Here is a 22,093-nt window from a genome sequence, read left to right on the forward strand (position 1 = left end):
TTATCCGTTTATTAAAAAAATGGTGTTTAATTCTTAAAAAAAGGGAATAAACATTTTTAGCAAAAGAAATAGCATAAGCTGATTTTGACATTCTATTCTTGATGCTCATTTAAAGTCAATCATTTTGTGACACGCAACACACTTCCGTGCAAATAAATCACATGTTCCGCCCCTGACTTCACCCCTCCCCGCGACGGGTAGGGGGCGCGAAAGAGTGCGTGCGCGCGGCGAAGGCGTTTTTTTTCCTGAACCTGAGTCGATGGCAGAAGTGGTGGCTCCTCTCTGACTCTGGTAGGCCGACCGCCACTCGAGAGTCGCCGCGCGCGTCCTTCCACTCTCGATCGGGAAATGGGTCACTGGTGTGTGTCTGCTTAATTTCTCCGTCTCGCTGTTTATTTCGTCTCTAGTGCTCGTGGTGCGCGCATCTCGCCTGCCGCACCTGACAGTCTCACCTGACACAACACTCAGGTTTTTGGTGGTGCACCCTTGGAGAGTTCGGCTAATATCTCGGAGGCTGCTCTTCTTCCCCAGCATCCACTCGATCAAGAGGCTGTCGTGCAATTCTACTGCTAATTTCAACAACATGAGGGTGAGTTTTGTACAATTTTCTTAATATTTTCAACTCTACAATTTATTAAATTAAATTTCAATACATCTAAATTTTTCCTAAAAAAAATTCCAGCCTTTAATATTTTTTAAATTGCTTTAGGAATTATAATATTATTCATTATGTAATTCTATTTCACTAGAGATTGAAACAAAAAATATTTGAAATTTGAATTTACGAAATGGCCCAGCTCTATGCGGATTCTCTTAGGCTATTTTTGTCCAATAGGCAGAGGAACGGTTAAATTCCAATTTTTGCAAAATTCCTCAAAAAACTAATTATTTTTTGCTTGATTTCGAGCTCTCTTGCCGCTATCTATCTAATGGTATGAGAATTTTGAGTTTAAATTCACTTAATTGTGATAACTAAAAAATCAACATAGAAGTGAGCCATTTCATTTATTAAAATTACCAGCGAAGTGAATTTATTTTTTCTCCGAGTTCAAACGATGTCAAAGAAACAATAATTGCTTTTATAAAGCTTGTTTTTTCCTACAATTTATTGCAACCGCTTATTTTTTCTAAAAAACGGTATAGTTTCTGGTTTGGGGCAAGGGTGGTCTGCTAATTTTTTATAATTTTACCATAAAATCTCTTTGAAAATTATCCCGGCAAGAAATCGGATATCCGCGTACTCAAAAGTCCTGTTCCTTTTAGGATTTCCATTGGATAACAAAATTTCTTGCTGAGTTAAGCACTATCCCTCCATTAAAATCTACGTTTCTGATTCTTTAAAAAGGTTTGAGTAAAACTGACGAGAATTATTATAATAATAAGAAGCGAAATAATTTCTTTTTTATTACGGTCAGCCTGGATTCTGAAAATGCAAAAGTTGAACGAGCAGCGCGAGTTTATTGAAATGCTTTTGTATCATATGAGAGCATCACCCGGCGCAATATTAATAATCGAAAGGCCTCTCTCATCACCTTGAACTTGATAATTAAGAACAAGCCGAGAGAGTGCTGCTTGTGTTAATCAATTTCAAACTTTTGCTCGCGCGGCGCCTCGTTTCTCTCTGCCGCTTCTTTGTATACAAATCAAAGCCGCAGCCGACAGACAGTATGCGGCTGAGAAAATCACGACCAATACATTCAACAGCGGTTATAAATGAAGTACAACGTGCTATTTGCCCTTTCTTCGATCGCCGTGCGCGGCTATCCATAAACCACACCGTGCATTGTTTTGCTCACTACTCAGTGCACTTACCATCGGAGCGCGCACGATTTCCCTCGTATACATTTTCAGATCGATTCGATAAAAATATTCCGAGGCAGCTCCAAAACGTAATTATAGAGCCAGAAATACGAGAGCTCATAACATATTCATCGAGAGTGAAGATGCCCCGAAGCCTCGGAAAGAACCATCGCGACCCTGAGGTTAAACGTTATCGCATCAAATATAATTTAATATTTTATTTAAATTCGGCACGCGGGCGCATTTTCATTTAGAGATGTTGTTAGTGGCACCAATGTCTTGGAGCGGCTGAGAGATGTGTTTGTGGCACACGTGAAGGAGAGTATAAATTAAATTTGCGCAGTGCACACACAGCACGAGGCGGATATAAGGGCAGGCAGGATTTCTCTGCTCTCGCTCGCTCGTTTGCAAACGCAAACATTGCTCATCCTCCGCCGAGGGAATGTGGACCACGGACATTCGCTTATTTACATCCTTTTCGGACGAATTTGCAATTTAGTGAAATCACAAAATTTATATGACGAATGCCTTATATGGAATGCTGAAACTTAGCCTAGAATTTATTCTAAGATTAATTTTAATGATGGAGGTAAGAAGGTTTAACTGGAAAGTTTAATTTTCTACTTGCTATATGATGCTCGGACCGTCAAATGAGCACAAATAATGAGTTTTAAAGAATTTTTAAAATCGATTATCTCTGCGTTGTGGCTAAAAATCTCAGATTAATGATTTTCCCGCATTTTGTGACATCATATCAGGCCTTTATTTTAAATTTCCTGGAAACTTACCACATCCCTATTTCAAAATTCCCGGGAACTCTCAATAAAATCGTTAAATTTCATTATTTGTCCGCGCTTTGTGATTATGTGCCGCGCCTTCCTTTTATTTTCGGACACTACACCCCCATTTCAAAATTACCGCGTGTTACGCCCTCTTCCAGTAGCCACTGATCACAGAGAATTCAGTTATATGAAAAAACTGCTAATTTTTCAAAAACAAATTCAATATTATTCTAACGGTAAACTCATAGAAACTGATAACAACTGGAAAATTAAATTCTTTTCCACTATTTTTCCTTCTTGATATAGCTCAAAACATTCAATCTGCAGCAGTTTCAGCTACTTTATTAAAGCCACAAGACTAACTAAGTCCACGAACGAGCTCGATTGGATCACGAGCTTCCTGCGTTATTCAAATAACACGGTGAAGCTTATTCCGTGGCGGCTCAAGTGTAACAATCACCACATTATAATCTCACCTAATAATTCTATTATGGTCCGGCGGCAAAACTCGTGCTCTTGGTAGCTCTCTCGCGTTTCACGCTTCAACACAAAGTAAACGCTTGCTCACATCGTGATTGCTTAACTCCCAAAAAGACTCATGATCGCGATCTCACCGTTTCTTCCTCGTTTTTCTCTCTTATAATACACCGTGCTATTGTGGTCTGCAAGTAAATCTTGACAGATAATCTGGGAACCAGCAGTAAAATGATATAAAAATATAAAAAGCTTTCAATATAATCGGAGGCAATAATGCTACAATTTACTGAAAAGTATGGCATTTTTACTACTATTCTATAGTGTTCGATAATGGCAAAGGAATTTATGATTCACCAGATCCACGCCTACATTTTCGAAACTGTCCAGCAAGACGAATCGAGTGATGTGCAATTTTTATGCTTATTTTGTTACATTTTTCCAATATTTTCCAACAGAAATGAGTTCTGGGAAATCACGTTTAAAAATGTATCGACTTGACGTAGTTACAGTTTTAATTTTTTATAATATTTTTATATTAGCTTATTTCAAGTCGGTAGGATTGAAGAAAGAATATATCATTTTATTTCTCGGATTGTTAGAATTTGATGCACGATCGATTTTTGAAGGAATAATCGTTTTTATCGCTGAGAATCACGTTTTGCTACAATTTTAATGTCATTTCTATAGAAAGAGTGTTGAACATAAATGTGTGAATTACAACAAAGGTCTGGACAATGTTTTTATGACTGCGCAATTTTATATTTTCCTTTTGCCTCTCAGTTCGTTAAGCTCGACAGTTCGCTTGCTTACACTAATAATGCGTTTCCCTCCGAATCAAATCGAAACTCCATTTCCATTCTCAGCTGTTCGGTATTGCACGCGCAGAGATGAGTTGCTTCAATCAAATGCACTACTGGCTTACTTATTTGTCGCATCCTCGGCGGACAGAAGCGGAGAGTTTTCTTTCTTCTTTTTGCCTATACGATAATTTATGTAGGTCGTGAAACATTCAGATGCTGCTGTCGGACACAATTAATTTTTTTTCTTGTCACCGCACGACGAACTCAACCTTGGGTCAAAGGGGACGGAAGTAGTTAGAAAATAGAGACATTAACCGCAACGGGGAGAGAATATCTACATTGTTAATATGGTATGGGCACAGGTCAACCGGCCACTGGATGACCTTTGGATTTCTCTTTTCACGTCTTCAGTATTTCGGAGTCAAATGTATGTTGTGAATATTAAAATCAGGTGAGAAAGAACCAATTGAGGATGAGATTTTCGTCTCTCATGAGTTACCACACTTCATTTACATATTTAACTTGACTATTTCCGTTAATATCATGGGTGAAAATCTACTCTTCATTGTTTTTTACAATTTTTAAAATAATTAATAATGTTTATTCCATTCTTAGATTTGTTAAAATTTTATCAGATAGGAATTGCGTTGCCTAAGGATTTTGTGTATATAATTTTCTTAAAAAATCTCATAATAATATATCATAATTTTAATACGTCTAAAAGTTGTAGAAATGGCTGGTTATTTCCAGGAACAGTCCTTACGTAAAGGGTCTGCTCTTTTGTCGAGCTCTGATTAATACCAATTTTAATATGTATATAAATGCCTGGTTTTATTTTAAAATTATTACTTGTTTACACACCTCTGGCAATTTATAAACATGGAAACGGGCGAGGAAAATAAGTGAAGCGTTGCTTGTTTTTCATTTTTCAAGCATGAATGAGTGTTTAGCAAGCAGCTCCGACAATGCACCTGACGTGACCTTTCCCCAGCTCAGGTAGTACGCACGCAACGCGACTGAGACCCGAAATTATGATCCACACACATGCGGTAATAATTTTAATAGCAGCCGGGGCATTGTTGTATTGGTTTTTTGGGAGCCGCGGGCCCGGAAGAGCGAAAAAAGGAAGAGGCGAGTTAGTTGGTTCTTCTTCAATTCGTTCCCGTCCCACATTTTCGCCTTGGCGGCTGCATCTCGCTCGCATCTCGGTTGGAAAAAAGCAGTAACGTTCGAAGGCAGCCGGTATCGTCTCCCCATTGTGTTGGCAGTGCGGGCGTGGGAAAAGAGACGAGCTTTTTGACACACTGCCGCATGATATTTATATAGAAAGGCGGCGGGATCCCGAGCAAAAGTAAAATCGGTCTGTTGTTTTGGCTGCAATGTGCGTGAGCCCTCCAATTAAACGAGACTGCTTTTTGACAGAAAAAATTCGTGACTTTGCCTCCTATAATCGATTAATTTATGCATAAATCACTGGTTTCCTTTAGACACCTTCTTATTTTTCGTTCCATATATGAAGGGCTCGGTTTCTACATACGACGAAATATGAGTTCTTGGCATCCTTTTCAATCGCCTTATTTGGATGAATATAACGAAAGCGCACACACAAATCTTCTTTCCACTCTCTTATTGTAATTTGCTGTCAATTTCGACTGCTGCCAGATGCGTCGAATTCGGGAATTTGCAACGCCTTCACAGCGATTTAAAACACACGTGCTCAGTCACGAAAACTAGTTTTCGCTTTTCTTTTGCAGACGTTTGTGCGTGTATGCAAATTAGCCGAATCAAGGTCAATTGGTCATTCTTGTTATTGGACAAGTTTAAACCTTTATGTCTGCCTACATTCAAAGATAAAAAGAAATCAGGAATAATTCACTGATTTTGTGAAACCTCTGACAGATGCATATACAAAAATTATATAAATGATAAATTATTGGGATCTATTTGAATTTAAACAAAAATTATTGAGAGCTTAGCAAGATAAAGAAACACAGTGACGATTTGGCAATATTACCAAAAATTGAAACTTTTTTTATTTTTGCAATTATTGTCATCATCATATCTCGAGATTGAGCCATCAGAATGACAACTGCACCTCGTTTGACTCGTCACAACCTCCTCTAGATAGCCGATGGGTTTTGGGTTTAAGGGGGATCACCCAACAACCCCAATTAGCCTTTTTATACCTCCTACATATTAAAAATGCGAAGAAATATCAGGTTCTGCATAATTACTTTCAAATTTTAACCTTTTCACTATTTAAAAAAAGGTAAAAAGGAGGTAGTTTGGGGTACATTTTTATTAATTTAAGGGAGTTATGTGATCAGTGAATATGTTTCTCAAAGTGTAACATGATTTTATCGTTACTTCAATGCATGGGTTGGAAGGGGATGAGGGTTTATCATCATACAAACCCATCACTTATCTTGGGTGTAGATTAAGACAAGTCGAACGGTGTGCAATTTTTGCAATTCTAACAGTTAGAACCCAAGATTAGGCCTTGGCAATATTACTACAAATATAAATTTTTCAATTTTTGCCATAATTGTCATCGCCATATCTTGGGTTTTAGCCTTCAGAATTCCAAAAAATGCAAAAAATTAACACTGTACGACTCTTCTAAACCTCCTTTAGATAGCCAATAGGATTTGGGGTAGGTTTTTGCTAATTTAAGAGTTTTAATCAGTATTAATAAGTTTCAAAAAGTGCAATGCGACGCGATTTTTATCATTACTTCAATCCATGAGCCGGAAGGAGGGTGAGGGTTAATTGATCACCCTTTGAATCCTTTGGCTATCTAGAGGATGTTGAGACGAGTCGAATGTTGTGCAGTTTTTGCTATTCTGACAATTTGGTGCTGACAAAATTGGCAAAAATAAAATAGCTTGTTTTTTCCAAGAATAGGCTAATTTAATTAATTTTTCTGGGCAACTGGATCTAGCACAATGGGTGGTTCGGTGTGTTCGTTAGTGCTCATTTGAATAAGAGATAAACATAGAGTTTCGTCCAAAGGGGCCTAGAAACCAAATTAGCAGATAAGTTCCTGCTCAAACCAAAACATCCGCTGGAAAATCACGTGACGCACACTGTGCGAAAACGCAGCCGCTCGCGATTAGTGAATGAGCCGCGGCACGAGTGCAAAGAAAGACTTTCTTCTTTCGCAGTGAGTGTTGTCTCTGCTTGCTCTGGCCCTGATTCCCATATTGCTCACTCCCAACACACAGAGAATCATCGCCGCATACTGCCAAGCGAGCGAGCGATTAATCTCTCGTGCGACCAAAGAAAGTTTTTGTTGCGCTTTGCACCGGCGTTTATATCCCGGGGCGAGTACGCCGGCGTGCGAAAAACTGCACAAAAGAGAATTATAGGTGTGCCAGCAGTCGCGTTTGTAGGTAAACGTGAGCAAGTTTCAGTTTCATCGCGCAGATCAAAGCATGCAGATAATGACAGAAAATAGCGCTTGGCGAGTGTCACGCTGATGGTGTCGATTACCACTTGTATATAGTGTTTCAAGTATTATTAATGGCTTTGATCTTCTGTCTGTCATCTTGAGCGTGATACTTGCAGGGAAAAATACAAATGTTTAAAACGGCTATTTCGGGAAATTAAAAATAAAGGAAAAAATTTGTCAAAAACTAATTATAAAGCCAAACTCAAACATCTGATGAAAAATATTCATTTTAAAATGACTATTTTTGTTCAGGAAATATAAAGGTGATTTACGGTTCACCTAATCACAGACCAGCTCGTTTCTCTAGAGCCGAAAAGAGTACAACTATAATATAAATCTTTTCCCGTCCATTTGACGCTCAACCTGGCGGTCGGATCACACGTGGTCAACTCATCCTGCTCACCGAGTGATCCACTTTGCGCGAATTTTTGCGTCCCTCGGGCGTAAATACGAAAGAGAGACGCCGCGAAAACGCCGGGGTCTGCATGGTGGTCACAGCTTCGATTTTAGCACACTTTCTTTCTCCTTCCGCCCGAATGGCCGGCCGGCCGACCTGCTCCGGCGCTATAATCTCTCAGCACTCTCGGCTAGGTTTGTCATCTTGTCGCATAAATTAAACTTTTATTTCCGTTATGATGTCAAATTAGACGCAGATCTGGGTTAGAGGAAAAAAGTGCCTTTTGCCCCGACCACATCATTTTAATCAGCGACTTTGATGCAAAAACACGACTTTATGTGGCGAAGAGTAAAAGTAGAGCTTGGGTTTGATTCTATTTAATATCTTTTTGTTGTGGAATTTCGGTTTTTTCGGTTTAGTGGTTTGCGGACGCCTTTCAATTCAGCAGACCTCACAAGTAATATATTGGTGGCAAGTGCAAATGCGATATTAATTTTTTCTGCGGCCGCTAGGATGTTGAGGCCATCAAATGAGCACGAATCATGAGTTTAAAGATTTTTACACTTAGATTATACCAGTGAAACCAGTAAAACAATAATTTAATCAAGATTTTAGCTAAAAATCTAAGTGAAAACATTAAATATAACAATTTCCCGCGTTGTGCGGCACGTGCCAAGCATTATTTTTCAATTTTTCATTGTTTTCAGGGGAAATAATGAAACAAGATTTCAATGTTTGCACTTTTTGGCAACATAAATTAACAGTTGAACGTTTTTAGATTGATCATTAATCGTATTAATTTTACACATACTTTTTATAGGGTTTCGCGAGTATGATAAAATTGCTTTGTGACTATAGGAACAATAAGTGAAGAACGCAGTAAAATTCATAAGGCGTTGCGCCACTTCCTTATTTGCAATTCGTGCTGACGAAACCACCGCGCTGTTTATTAGTGCAATTCGTGCAATTGTTTTCTCACACCTCAATGAAAGTAAAAACTTTATTGATTTTTGCTTTGTTTCCATTTCCTGTTGTTGATCCACGATTGAACTGTAAAAAGACGCAAAAAAATTGCCAACACTTTTACTTCAATAAAACAGATATCCGGAGCAGGCGATTTTATACTTTAAATTTTTAACGAGGAAAGTGTACCAGTGGTTTCCTGCCAACTGTCAGCGTGACGTTGTGCTTAAAAATGAAAAAGTGACGGTAATCAATCACAGTACTGGATATATATGCATATTTTTTATTAAGGCCAATGATTCAGGATTTTAACCTCTTTTTATTTATCTCTTATTCCGGTTGAGCTTCTCATTTTCTTGTATTAAATCAGGTAATTGTTATCAGCTATACTTTCAGACTTAAATTTTAAATTTTATAGAGGATTGATGCTGCAAAACCCCTGAAAAACCTCGTTGCCAATAAAAAAAATACATTTTTTAATTTTGGAGAAAGGTTTTTGCAAAGTTAGCATAATATTTAATCGTGAGAACTAGATTCTCACTTGAAATTTGATTTTTTTTCCAATACAAAGAGTGTGAAAAACCGTTGGATAGATCTCAATGAGAGGAAGCGAAATCTGCCAAGAAAATATGGTCAAGTGATGTAAATTTTGGAGAAAACTGGCAAATTTGGAGTTTTTATCGATAATATCAATTTAGAAAACAAGTACTTGATGTCTTCTTGAGATTTGTCAGCATTCCAGCCGTCTTCTTGTCACTTCAATTGCTTTAATTGCAAGTGATGCTCGTAATCTTTGAAACCCGATCGTTTCAGATGCGATTTTCATACGAAGAGCAAGAAGTGCTTAATTATCCAATTAAGAAAAACGCGAGAAAAGGAGGTGCGCGAGTGAGAGAAGCAAGAAGGACTGCTTTCACGGTCGCGTGTTATTACGCTACTTTTACACTGGAATTGTCCGCTGGTTTTGAATGAATTATCCTAGTCGTACTTTCCCTGCCGAGCAAAGTGCAATAAAAGACGCCCTGAGGCGCGAGGCGTTGAGTCTGAAGAAAGAGCGAAGAGATTTTCTTATTCTTACATCAATAACAAATTAAACTCATTCATCCCCGTATGACGTGGCTTATCTCCCCTGTTCTACTTTCTCCGCGGGACGAAAATTCTAAAATGAGAAGAAAGAACAAAACACCGCGTGGAGGATATCGTAATATAAAGCGGGGATTATAGTTTCTACTTTGAAACACAGCATCGCTGGTGATATACCCAAGCGTTATGATTTATTCATGCACGACTGAATTCTTTCTTTCTCATCCGCTCCGCATTCGCTTTTGCTCCTTTTTGACTCTGCATCCATCCAGCTGACGACTCACGGCATGATTTATTATCAATTTTCGTTTGTAACGTTTTCCCTTCGCACAGGCGACATTCATTTATTATCAGCAAAACGCACGCCGAAACCTAAATAGCGCGCTGAGATGGAAATTGTGTTCGTGTGACTCTCACTAATGGCCAAAATAGAGAGCGCTAATTGATTTTTCTGAATGAAAAGAAAATGTCACGATTTTTTGTAGATAAAACATTTGGGGAGTTCGTAAAATGCTCTAATTAATTTGATAAACTGATTTAATATTAACTTCTCCAGGCCCCTAAATCGAAAATCTCCTAAATAATTAAAGAAAAGTGCGGAATTGCATTTGCGTTTATTCTAAGTCTATAAGTGCACTGTGCATAACTCAACTTTAAATTTAAATTTTATTTGAAATGAAGCCGGTGAAGCATGTGAGGAAGCAACGAAATTGTTAAAGCACATTTTGAATAACAATGAGACACGCGAAGTCGTTGAGTAACCGAGTCAATTTTGAGCACGTGACTGTCCGATAAAAAGAGAGATCCTAATTCAACTGCCTATACGTACGTAGGCATACGCTGCCATTGTTTTGTATTGGTAAGATAGTAATCCATCAAATAAGTAATTCAGGTAAAGAACTGCCTGTGGTGCCAGCGCAGGCATCCTAACTAGTCTATTTCCTGATTATATCATGCATACGCACCACATTCTTGATGTAACTGTGTCACTAAAAGCTAGGAGTGGATCTAAACATGACCGCCAGCTAAAGTGGAAATTATTGCCGTGTAAAATGCCAAAAAGATCTCAAGGGGTCAAGAACAAAAATTATTGAATTTTAAAAGGAAGGAATGTGGCTATTAGTGAAATTTACAGAGGAAAAATTAAAATTACGATGCCTCGGATCAGCAGAACTGAACCGCCAAAACAAAAATTTTGCACAGAGATCAGCAATCGTAGAAAAAGTCAGACTTTATTCATCGCTGAGTACAAACTAACCCTACAAAAAAATCACAAGTCTCCCTTTTTAAACGAAAAGCCAATTTCAAAAAATGAAATTCTGCCGCTTCTTACAACAATTTTTCAACTAAAGTGCACTTGTTTTTTCTGTTCTTAAATAAAAATTCTACAATTTTTATCATTTTGATAATTTGTTTTAGAAGTGAAAATGAATGTTCTTGTTTTATTACAACATGCTTTTGACTCTAATCATAGAACTACTTACGTGTGTTTATGTTCGGCTCTACGTGCGGATGATTAATACTCACTGAACGTCATCAGTCACGGGGATTTTCTTGATATCTAGCTTGTCTCATCGGCATTCCCGTCAGAGTTTTTGAGGCTCGCGTTTTATTGTCTCGCGCGCGTTTACTTTCTCTTATGGGCTAAGTGTATCAATTGTTTCAAAACGCGTAGCAGGCTCTAATTTCGACGTGTTTCAGCTACTCCTCTCGATTTTTCCGACGGGGTTTCACTCGCATCCTCTTGATAATTTTGTAACTGTCGTAAAACAAGCACGAACTTAAGTGTAACAATAATGTCTTTCGTTGCTTAAGGGGTTTGCTTGTGCTGCGACACACACAAATAATGGCTTTTATTGTTTCTTGTAACTACAAGACAGCGATTTTATGACTACAGTGTTCTGTTATTAGGCAGGCTCAGGTAATTGAACCCTTTCTGGATGTATGTGCCTCACCGTTGATTTAAATTTTTAATTTAAGGGTTTTTATCAATGATTTTTTCGCTTGATTTTGATTCCTCTCGTCGCGATCTATCCAACAGTGTGCGAATTATGATGGAAATGTCCTAAATCGTGATTTTGCAGTAAGGAGACAATTGATACTCGCCACTTTTTCTCAGATATTAAAACGAATATTTAGAAATTTAGTCCAATCCTAATTTTTGAGAGTATTTAAGGTAAATATTATTTTACAGAATTTTGCACTCGAAGAAAAACTCGTCACATATCTTGATTATATCTTTCAAAAACTAGTAATTATTTAAACAGTGCGAAACTTAATTGAAAGAACAAAAATACTTTGCACCCAAGGTGTATGCTATCTTTGCTCGAGCAAAACACACACTTTAAAATATCCCACAGTCACTCACTTGTGCGTCTGTTGACACAATTCTAACTTGTTGAAGATCTCGAAACTCTTCAGATTCCCAAGACTCGGAGATGCTCCTTGAAAGATAAATTGCCTCTTTGAGTGTTGGAAGCAAATAACACCATAAACAAAACGATCATGATGCAGGCAAAAGAGAAATTCGTTTGAAAAACTAAAAATCTTAATTCTGCTGGTAGTCGTTAAGCAAATCACATGACTGATGAGGCATCTCTGTAAAAAGTGTAACCTTTTTTGCGTTTCTCCAGAAAGTCTTGCTCTACTAGCTTCGCCGTTGAGGATAATTTTCAATTTGTACACATGCATTTTTGTTGCTCTAAACGAGAGTGCCACTGGTGTGCTGCGTTGACGCGATAATTACGTTTATGTGCATCGCAATTTGTTTCCGTCTCCGCAGCTCTTGGAATATTATTTTTGACCCTGTTTCTCTTCTCGGCGCGTTTGCGGTGTACGCAATTTAGTGGAACGAATGCATCACTTTCCCTGATCTGTGTACATTCGAATCGGGGCTATTCTTCATTATAAGGTTAATACACTTGGAAAAATTATAAATTACTTATCATATTTTTAAACGTCGAGGAAACAGTTTTCCTTTCTCTATGATTATTAAGAAATTCATTAGTTTTTATTAGCATAAAATTTAACAGCCAAAATAAAGCTTGGTTTTATGAAAAGTTCCTTAAAACAATTAATACTCCACTAAAAACCGTTAAATTACTGCACGCGATTTTCCCTGCTGGAAAATTTGCAAAAGTATGAAGGTATTGGCATTGGCACATCATTCGATTCATCTCGCTGAGCAGATTCCAAAAATTTAATGTATGTATTAATATCCGATCTCTTTTAAGAAATTTAAATTTTATTTCAATTTAAACTTTTCAGATACGAAGGCGTGGATCTGGCGAACCACAAGTATTCCTTTGTATACAGAAGAATTATTTACTCTCTGAAAATCGGAATAACAAATTGTCCTTCCCATAGAGTGAATCAGCAAATTTACCAATTTCTCCTCACATCCTGATAACAATTTAATCATTGACTCATCTCACGGTGAATAACCTTTATTTGCTTCGTTAGAGATTTCGCCAGAAGCTAAATAGATGTGTCGATAAGTTATACGAGGTCAAATCCTGTAAAGTATTCGCATTCGCGCGCACCAACTGTTTGTGTATTAACCGAATTCCTCGCAATCACCGGTCCTTCAACATGAAATCCGCGCCGGCGGCGTCGCCGGAATCCGCCTTTTGCAGAGCGCGATGACAATTAAAGTGCATGCATTGCTGGCAGGATGGGAGGAGAATGAAAATCGGTGCTAATGTCCTAGACCTCTAGGCGAAAATCAGCAGTCAGATGAAAAAGGAGCCGCGCTGCTGACTTTGCACCTTGAAACTGGGAGAAGCTTGTTCCCACTCGTGTCGCCATTGTGCTCCTTGACAGCTGAAATTCATTATTGAACACTTGGTAATTAGCGAGCTTCAATTTCAGCTGCGCTAACTGGAGAAAGCAGTTCATATTGACGACTTCCACCGCACATTTATGCAAATTCTCTGAGTGAGTGAGGGAGCGTTCAGTCGTTTTGGCTGAAACACACGCGCCTCTTGGTGTGCATTGTTCGGCTCAGAAATAACAAAAGACTCTTGTCATATTATTATATTAAAATTCTTTCACCGTTTCTTGATACTTATACGTCAACATGTAGGGGAAGTCTATTCAGAAGGAGTGACAAATCTAACAGTAATTTTCAGGATTTTAGATTGCAGACGAGGCACGAGGCAGAGGGAGTCAAACAAGAACAAGCGGTTTTGTCTCAGCCAAATATTTCTATTTAATAATAATTTTATTGAGGAAATTATTCGGTTTCTAGTCGTTCAGCATTGTATTTGTTTTGCCAAATGCAATCAGTGCAACAGCCGCTTGATTCTTTTTTTTCGTTGGAAAAATGATTGAATATGGCAGTTTTTGAAAACTGCGAAAACTGAAAATTACCAGACTCTTTGAAAACGCGGAAACTTTAAAATTAATGCGTGATGCCTCAGAAAATTAAAAAAAAGAATGCGTTACCCTTGTCTCAAAGCGCGGGAAATAGTGAAATTTGAGGTTTTAATCGATATTTCCAGCTCGCAATTCGGCAAAAGAAAAAATAATCGATATTCAACCTTTTCACTTCTCTAATTTTGTTTTACTTTTTAAACTGAAGATATTTTTACAAGGAAAAATAATTATGCTGCGGACCAATTTTTCTGTTTTCCTTTTCGCGTGTTCATCTCGCGGCATCATTACGAATTCAATTAAAAAGCGAAACTCTGGTTAATGTTTACAACCAACTCATGCCAAGCGTGCATGGCCTTTGCAGAAAATTGCCTCCAAATTATCCCGAGATTGGAACATCTGGAAATTTTTACGACGCATGGACTCGAAAGGTATCACGAAAAAAATTGAAAGCACACCTGTGAGCCGACGAAAAGAAGAGTAAAACGTGTTTAAAAATTATGATCACTCCCACTCTCCCACGTACGAAAATTACCGCTGCCGGAATTCGCTGAATCTTCCTAACCTAAAATGCGCGAGTGCGACTTCGTGATATTTAAAAACGTGCTGTCCGCACGAGCTTCTTCACACCTGTGCTAGAGGCCTCATTTGAATATAATAATTCAGAATGGACGCGCGGTTTCCCTCGCCAATTAAGCATTTCCTTGTTTCACAGTCAAACTGGAGCAAACGTTTTTGCTTCCTTTGTGTAATTTGTATGCGCCCGAGTAGTTCCGATTTGTAAACAAGCGCATTTACATGCGTGCGGTGTGCGTGCTGTTTCATAAGTGTGCAGTAACGGCGCGTTTTGATGTCTACGGCACGCGTGGGCTCATTAACAAATGTGTTTAGTGTGTGCGCCGCTCTGCTTCATAGTCTTTGTTTTGCAATGCGCGAAAATTGTGTCGCACATGTTTTTTTCATGTTAGAAGCAAACGCAATTGGAATTAATGCATGTTTCTAAATTATTAGAAGGTTATCTTGCCAACTTCTGGAGGAGAAAATAAATGGAAAGCGTTTTTTTTATTCTGATTGAGCTTTTTTGGACGTCACTGCAGCTGATTAATGTGTGCACAGCATGAAAACGAAATCAAAAGGCCACCTAATGCGAGACCGCTAATTATTTTCTCTCTGGACCGGTATAAAAAGCGGCGCTTCTCACAGAACGGTGGCACAACAAATCTTAATTAGTTAGGCGAATGGTACGAAAATAGAGGAAAAGTGGCCAGCACAAAATTGAAAGAAGCCTAATTTCGGAGGAAAGTTCTCAATTATCGCTCTTTATTGCAGTTTCTTCCAGCTTGAATGGGTGCTTTTTGCTCTTTTGAAAGGCGCAGTGGAGCCGCAAATTAGCAGCGAGGCGAAAATTGAGCAGAGATAAATAACGAGACACTCATTGCGCTCGTCGCAGCTGCCTGGCAAATTTGTTTTTGCTCCTCTCACGCTTTTTCGGTCTGTACCGCTCCGCAATTTCACTGTATACAACTTTTCATCGATCCAATTAAAAGGTATACACAGAGAAATTCGATTCGCGTGTTATAAGAAAATAAGTGCGCGCATAGGAGAGTTTTTATGGCTTTGGAAGGCATTCTGCTGGCGCGCCTTGGTACTTCAAGTCTGGTTCATTGCTAATGCGCAAAGTAAAAGTTGTTGGCGCGGGTGCAAAAATTCATCAGACAATGCCATCTTATCCCTTGCCAAATCGAGAGTAAGAGTCTCGATTTCATTTTTGAAAACAAACTAGGAAAAGGAAGTCTGTATGATGCGTTACACACAGGAAGAAAGTTAAAAATGTTTCTCTCTTAAAAAATCAACAAGATTAACACGGAAACACAGCAGCAGTTAGATGATAAATAAAAGAGAATAAATTTCAAGAATACGTAAGCAATTTCAGATCTTTCTAGCTAGATAAAAATTTCAAATGAAGAAATCAAAGAAAGTCGAACATCATTTTGTTAAAGGCGTTCCTAATGTACGAGTGTCGAAGCAATGGGAGATAATCGGGCATTTCAGTGATTTATTACTGGCTGCCCAATGTCAGAGATTGCAAAATTAAGTGACCTGAAATAGCTCAACGGGCTAGGATATGCCACAATCTGTTTTTCGCACCTTTGCAGCGGCTTTAGGGACAAATGTCTAGCGTTTCATTAAAAGACCCTGGTTCAGGAAGGCGAAAGGATGGCCACAATTGGGCCAAAGCACCTCTGGGGCCACTTGGGCCAATATCATCCGCTTGGCGGTGTTATTTGGACCCTAAAAACATTACCAATAAAAAAATACTGGCCTGTTATTGAACGAATTTATAAAATCTTGAAACGGAAAAAGCAGATGCGTCATGCGGATCAAGGTCTGTGTTAGCTGGGCGTTTTCCAATCGCAAGTCGCGTGCTGAGCTGTACGCACGTCGTGCAACAAATTGAATTAATCTGTGAGATCTACTTTCTATACCGATTGGCTGTCAATCAGGGATGGTCATTTGTATCGGGCGCGTCGAAAATTGATCAAACAAATTACAAGCAGGCAAATGCTGTTAAACAACAACATCGTAGCGTGTGGATTAAAGCAGAACGCTCTCTGCTATCAAGCATCCGAGTGGCTTAGATTTCATCAGACTGGGCGTACCAAAATATCAGATGCAACTCTTACAAAAATTTTCAATTTGGACCAGGCAGGTGATAAGGTGGAAATCTCTTGCACAACCTCCGCATTATAAAATTCCTAAAATGCACATCCGGTTGGTCATAGCAGATCGCATCTCGGACTAGAGAGTAAGAGTGAATTTCTCCCAGCTGCTTCACATATATTGGTGCATAGTAACGTTACAAATTTAATTCTCACCAATCTAAAAAACAAACAGCACATTTCATGTAGCGGCTTTTCGGGAAAGGAAATGCGCGATGGACTGCTTGATAGACGCGGTGGCGGCGGCGGCGGTGCATGTGTGTGTAGTGTATATTGAAATGACTCTCACTCACATGGCGTGCATTATTAAACATCCCGGCGCTTTGTTGTAGCGTGCGAATCAGGAAAGCACGTTCATAAATAAAAATTAATATGAGCGTTATTCAGCACATATCTATGTGTGTGTGTGTGTGTATTATTGTTTATTAGCCGCGGCACGCAGCTGCGGGCCGCCGCGGAGTGACCTACTGCTGGCGAGAAACGCATCTTCGCCAACAGGTCCAGCCGCTACACGCAGATAGACCGGGTTCCGATCAAACAGGGTCACTGACAGCACAGAATTTGTGTCTGAGCAGGCGGCGCACACGCGGAATGATTCGCTGGTCGTTTCTCATCGCGAAAACTCGATAATTACGGTGATAAGCGAAACTGACTTCTGAAACTAGCGAAACCACCTCACACGTGATTAACTACTGGATTATTTGGCGGGATATTCTTCGTGGGAAAACTTAAATATACGGGCGCACCTAATTAATCTGCCGCTTGAATAGAATTTAGCACGAAACACATTGGATTATTCGTGAGAGTCTTCAATATATAAACATCAATAGAAAGCCAAATAGACCGTTCATGGGTGAAATGCACACTTGGGCGGGCAGGATGTGCGGGCTCTCATGTTTACTACTTAATAACAACAAATAAACAGTAGCAAAACTTTTCATGGTGCAGCCGGATACTCATTTTAGGATAATTTTTAACTATCACTATCACCTTTCATCAAATTGAATCAACAGTTTCTCCAAATCATCATATCAAGTAGAGCTTTACAAGCTAACAATTAAGAAAATTTTGCATTTTTGGCTATTGAATCGAATGTTTGTAAAATTTAGCAACAGTTAACCTCTACAATGTGCAATAATTAAATCAGGACCACGTAACAGTCAAATTTTAGATTTTGCCGTGTTTCTAAAAAAAATTAACGTCTTGTCAATGATTTTAATTCCTCTCGTCGTGATCTATCAAACGGTGTGCGAGTTATGAGGTGAATTTCTTCTCTGGAGGAATAAATCCTGATTGTCAATAGGGAAACAATGCTCGCCACCTGATTAGCATGCAAGATTTTTTGAAAATTTAAATTGCAACCTGGAAAAATTTAAGCTTTTTTGCAAGGGTAAAAGAGGTGTTCACTCTTTTTCTGTAAATCATTTTAAAATGTTTAATCGCTTGAAAATCTAAAAAAACATTCATCAATATAAAATCTAACTAATAAAATATATTTGTTCCAGGCTTTGCTTGCCTTAGCAGCCCTTTCGGCGTGTTTCATCGCCGCCACGTGCGACCCTGTGCCCGCACCCCCGCCCCACACCGTTGTCAGGCACCAAGGGCCGCAAAGACGAGCGGCTAGCTTCGGCGGCGACACCCTGCAGAGGCTGGTCAGCTGGATGTTCCCCGGCCAGGAGAAGAATTCGCGAGCGTACGCGGCCGCCACCCATCACAGTCCCGCCATCATCCGCGCCCCGCCGAAATACGGGCCGCCGCCACCACCCCCGCGCGCAAAGTTCACGGGGCACCTGAACCCGCCTCAGAAATGCAACCCTTGTAATAAAGTCCCGTGGATTCCGATTCCGCATGCACAGTTCCAGGACGGTGGTGCGGTGTTTGCGGTGGTTCGCGCCCCTCAGTTGCATCAGGGTCTGCACGGTGGTGAGCAGCCGAGCGCTCCGGTTTACCACCACACCCCGCTTCCCCAGGGCTATTTGCCCGGCTCGCAGAAGCCGGAGGGCTCAGTCGCGGTGGAGGAACACGTAGCCGCCCCCTCAGGCCCCTCGGGTCACTCAGGTCCCTCAGGTGCAGGGTTGCAACCACCCGAAATCGTGCCCAGCATCCCTGTGGCCGATTACATCTCCTCTATTGAGTATCCCATCAGTGTTGTACAGTCCCCGATTATTGACGTGGACGGCAGCAAAGCCGTGCAACACGAGGCCCAGGAGACCAGGCTAGATTTGCCTGCGGTGGGCGAGGTGGAGCACAATGAGCAGCCGGCCCCCGCCGCCGCCACCACGGCGGCTGCGAGCAATAATCACGATAACACACCCTTGGCCATTAACTCTGGAATTGGTGGAGGTACGAGTTACCAGAACACAAATTTTGATCACACAAGGCAAGTGGGCTTCACAATCACACCATCCATACAAACTGCTTCAGGGTCAAATAATCCACCCCCTGGCCTCCTGGTTCATGGACCACCGCCTCCCCAAATCCTCACGCAGGAACAACCCCCCGCGAACGTTCCCGCGGCACCCTTCCACGTCCCCACGTTCCAACAAGGGCCTTCTGGAGCGAGCGCACCAAGCGCCCCCGGCATAATTTTCACCGGGCCTGCCGCACCCTTCCCTTCTGCTGCCGGTCAGCGTCTGCCCCCGATCGGTTTCACGGGCCCCCAGCAGCCCAACACTTTCCTCCACGCGCCCTCGTTCCATCCCCCGGCACCTCAGCCTATTAGACAGTTCACCTCCCCCGGCACTTTGAGGCAGCTCCCTCCTTCCGCCGAGGGCCTGCAGCCCCCACCCCTTCCGGCACAACCCGTCCAGCACCCTTATAGATTCGAGTTCTTTTCCCCGTCCGTCACTAACGGTCTTTTGAACGTCAACATCCAACCCGCGGAGGTTCCCACCACCCAAGCCCCCTGGTCCCCGTCCGCTCCCCCTGCGGAGAGTGGTCCCGCCCTGATTGAAGCAGGTAATGAAAACGTGAAAACGAACCCTAAGCCCAAAAAGATTCAAATCATTGTGCCTTATATAGCAAATCCCCAGCCACAAAATTCGCTTCTGGAAGGCGAAGCTTCAGGTTTGCGAAACCATTGGCATCACAGGGAGATCAACCACCAATTCCAGGAGTCCAAGTTGGTGGCCTCGGAGGTGCCCTCCGAGGCGCCGGCACAGGTCCAGACCACCACGGAAAAACCAGTCACGCACATATTGGCCTCTGACTTGCGAAAACTGCTGCTCAGAGATCAGGAGAAGCAGCAGCAACAGGCGTTGAACTCGCTGCAAAACAATATTGACTCGTGGACCGCTCAGGAGTTCAGCAACCCTGACGCCAACAACATTGTGGACGACACCATCAAACAGACCAGCACGACGGCGGTGGCCGCAACCTCAGCCAAGGCCATCCCCAACGACTACTTCCCCACTTCACCCTCGTACTTCCAGCCGACCCTGCGTCCTTCCTACTACGAACCCGAGGCGTCGGGCAGCATTTCTCACAACGTGCACGCCAAGGTGTTCAGCAAAGGAGCCATCATCAAAGCCGCGAGAACCAGACCGACGACCGAAGCGAGCACAACGACGACCACAGAAGAAGCGACAACAACCGACTTTACGACCGATTACCCGACAACCACACCGGAACCGAAAAGAACCACAACGTGGGACCGCTTGACTGTTGGTTTCTCCAAAAGCTCCAACGAGAAGGTGTATGTGGTCACGCCAATGAGCACCCACGAATGGACTGCAGGAACGACGACCACCCCGAAAATTCCCACGGCTTCCACAGAGAAACCGACAAAGGGATATTTTGTGAAGAGTAAAACTGCCACTAAATACTATGAGGTATGCTAATGACAACAAATAAAGCCCATCTAGTTACAGGTTACATCAATAAAATTAGCCTTAAATAATAAAAGCCTTAACAAAATGATTAAATCTCATTAAGGATATTTAAAATGCTAAACAAAAAGTAAATTTTAGAAACAAATCTAATCAATAGGAATTAACTTTTTGTTTTAGACCACGCCGCCCACTGAAGATCCTGCCTTCAATGCGAGTGCTTTCCGATCACCAAGATTCACTGTGAGGCCGACAATTGCTTCTGTAGCAAAAATCGTTGACGTCAGAACCGCCTCGCCCATCTCCAGAGGAAATCGATACTATACTGTTACCACTCCTGACTCATTCGACACCACGACTGGTAAAATCATAAAGGTGCAAACAAGAAACGATGTTTAATGCGGCAATTTATTAACAGCCAACCCAGTAACCGTTGAGAGGCGCTCTAGCAACGTTCCTTTTGATTTGACTACGGTCCCCACTTACACTCCTCCTTCTGGACAAAGCGTGCAAACTTCTGCTGGACATTCAAAGGTAAAAGTTGCAAAACGTAAATCAATAAAATATAATTTATTTTAATTTCACAGGTTGTCACAGTTGTTTCCTCCGAGTCTTCGAGTAGCTCTGTGAAAAAAGCTACGCGTTTGTCCATCAAGCCTGTGAAGGTGGAAAAGGAGAAATCCTCCCCTCTGAAGCAGGAGTCCAAAGAAGACGAAGAAGAGGTAGTGGCCGCTGTCAGGGAGGTGTCAGCCATCGAGCTGAGACGCAAAGCGGCAGCAATAGCAGCCGCGTGAGGAAAATCAAGGAACTTGCGATTCTGAGGCGACTCACTTTGAAGAAAGAAGCAGAATGACGAGTAATCCATTAGACCCTATTTATTTGAAAAATTGTTGCGTCCGCTCTCCTAATTCAAAGGTCGCTTTCTGCCATAATGAGGTGTGTTTGGAACGAGAACTGTACGCTGTACGTGTCTTTGATGGTTTGAATTGGAGACTTGGTTAGTGCTTAGTTACGTCTACATATATATGTATTTTATTATTCCACATACACACAAACACACACACCGCTCAAAAGCTCAATTGTTAATATAATTTTTCACGTTTGCAATATTACTCCCCATGTCCGCGCAGTTTACAATCAAATTAGTGTCACATTTCGTTCGCGAAATTCCTGTTTCGAATTTAGGCCGCATTGAAATATTTTGTGTATCTTTAAATTATTCTTGTATTGAAAGATTGTGCCACTAACTTATATAGACTGAAATGTATATGTATTATGCGTATTAATTTTATATGTTGTAATTAAAACGTGTTTGGGTAAAGGCATTCTCTAATGCACACATTTTCACGACACATTACATGAAATAAATCTACAGAACAATATGAATGAAATTTTATTGCTCTCACTGCATAAACCGTA

General features: G+C 40.8%; 1 protein-coding gene across 2 annotated transcripts; it reads left to right on the forward strand.

Annotated features, from left to right (window-relative positions):
• Nucleotides 1-309: 309 nt before the first annotated feature.
• Nucleotides 310-22,056, forward strand: LOC135945680 (mucin-2). 2 transcript variants are annotated; one of them, XM_065493506.1, is made up of 6 exons: nucleotides 312-589; nucleotides 18,353-19,805; nucleotides 19,869-20,677; nucleotides 20,855-21,035; nucleotides 21,093-21,208; nucleotides 21,262-22,056. In XM_065493506.1, exons 1-6 carry the CDS (start codon nucleotides 584-586, stop codon nucleotides 21,466-21,468), a joined length of 2,772 nt encoding a protein of 923 aa, XP_065349578.1. In that variant the 5' UTR covers nucleotides 312-583; the 3' UTR covers nucleotides 21,469-22,056. The 2 variants fall into 2 exon arrangements, with proteins under 2 accessions (XP_065349577.1, XP_065349578.1); XM_065493505.1 differs by having other exon boundaries at nucleotides 310-589; nucleotides 18,353-20,677.
• Nucleotides 22,057-22,093: the final 37 nt, after the last annotated feature.

This window comes from Cloeon dipterum, chromosome X (assembly GCF_949628265.1).
Source record: "Cloeon dipterum chromosome X, ieCloDipt1.1, whole genome shotgun sequence".
In the NCBI taxonomy this organism is placed as follows: Eukaryota; Metazoa; Arthropoda; class Insecta; order Ephemeroptera; family Baetidae; genus Cloeon; species Cloeon dipterum.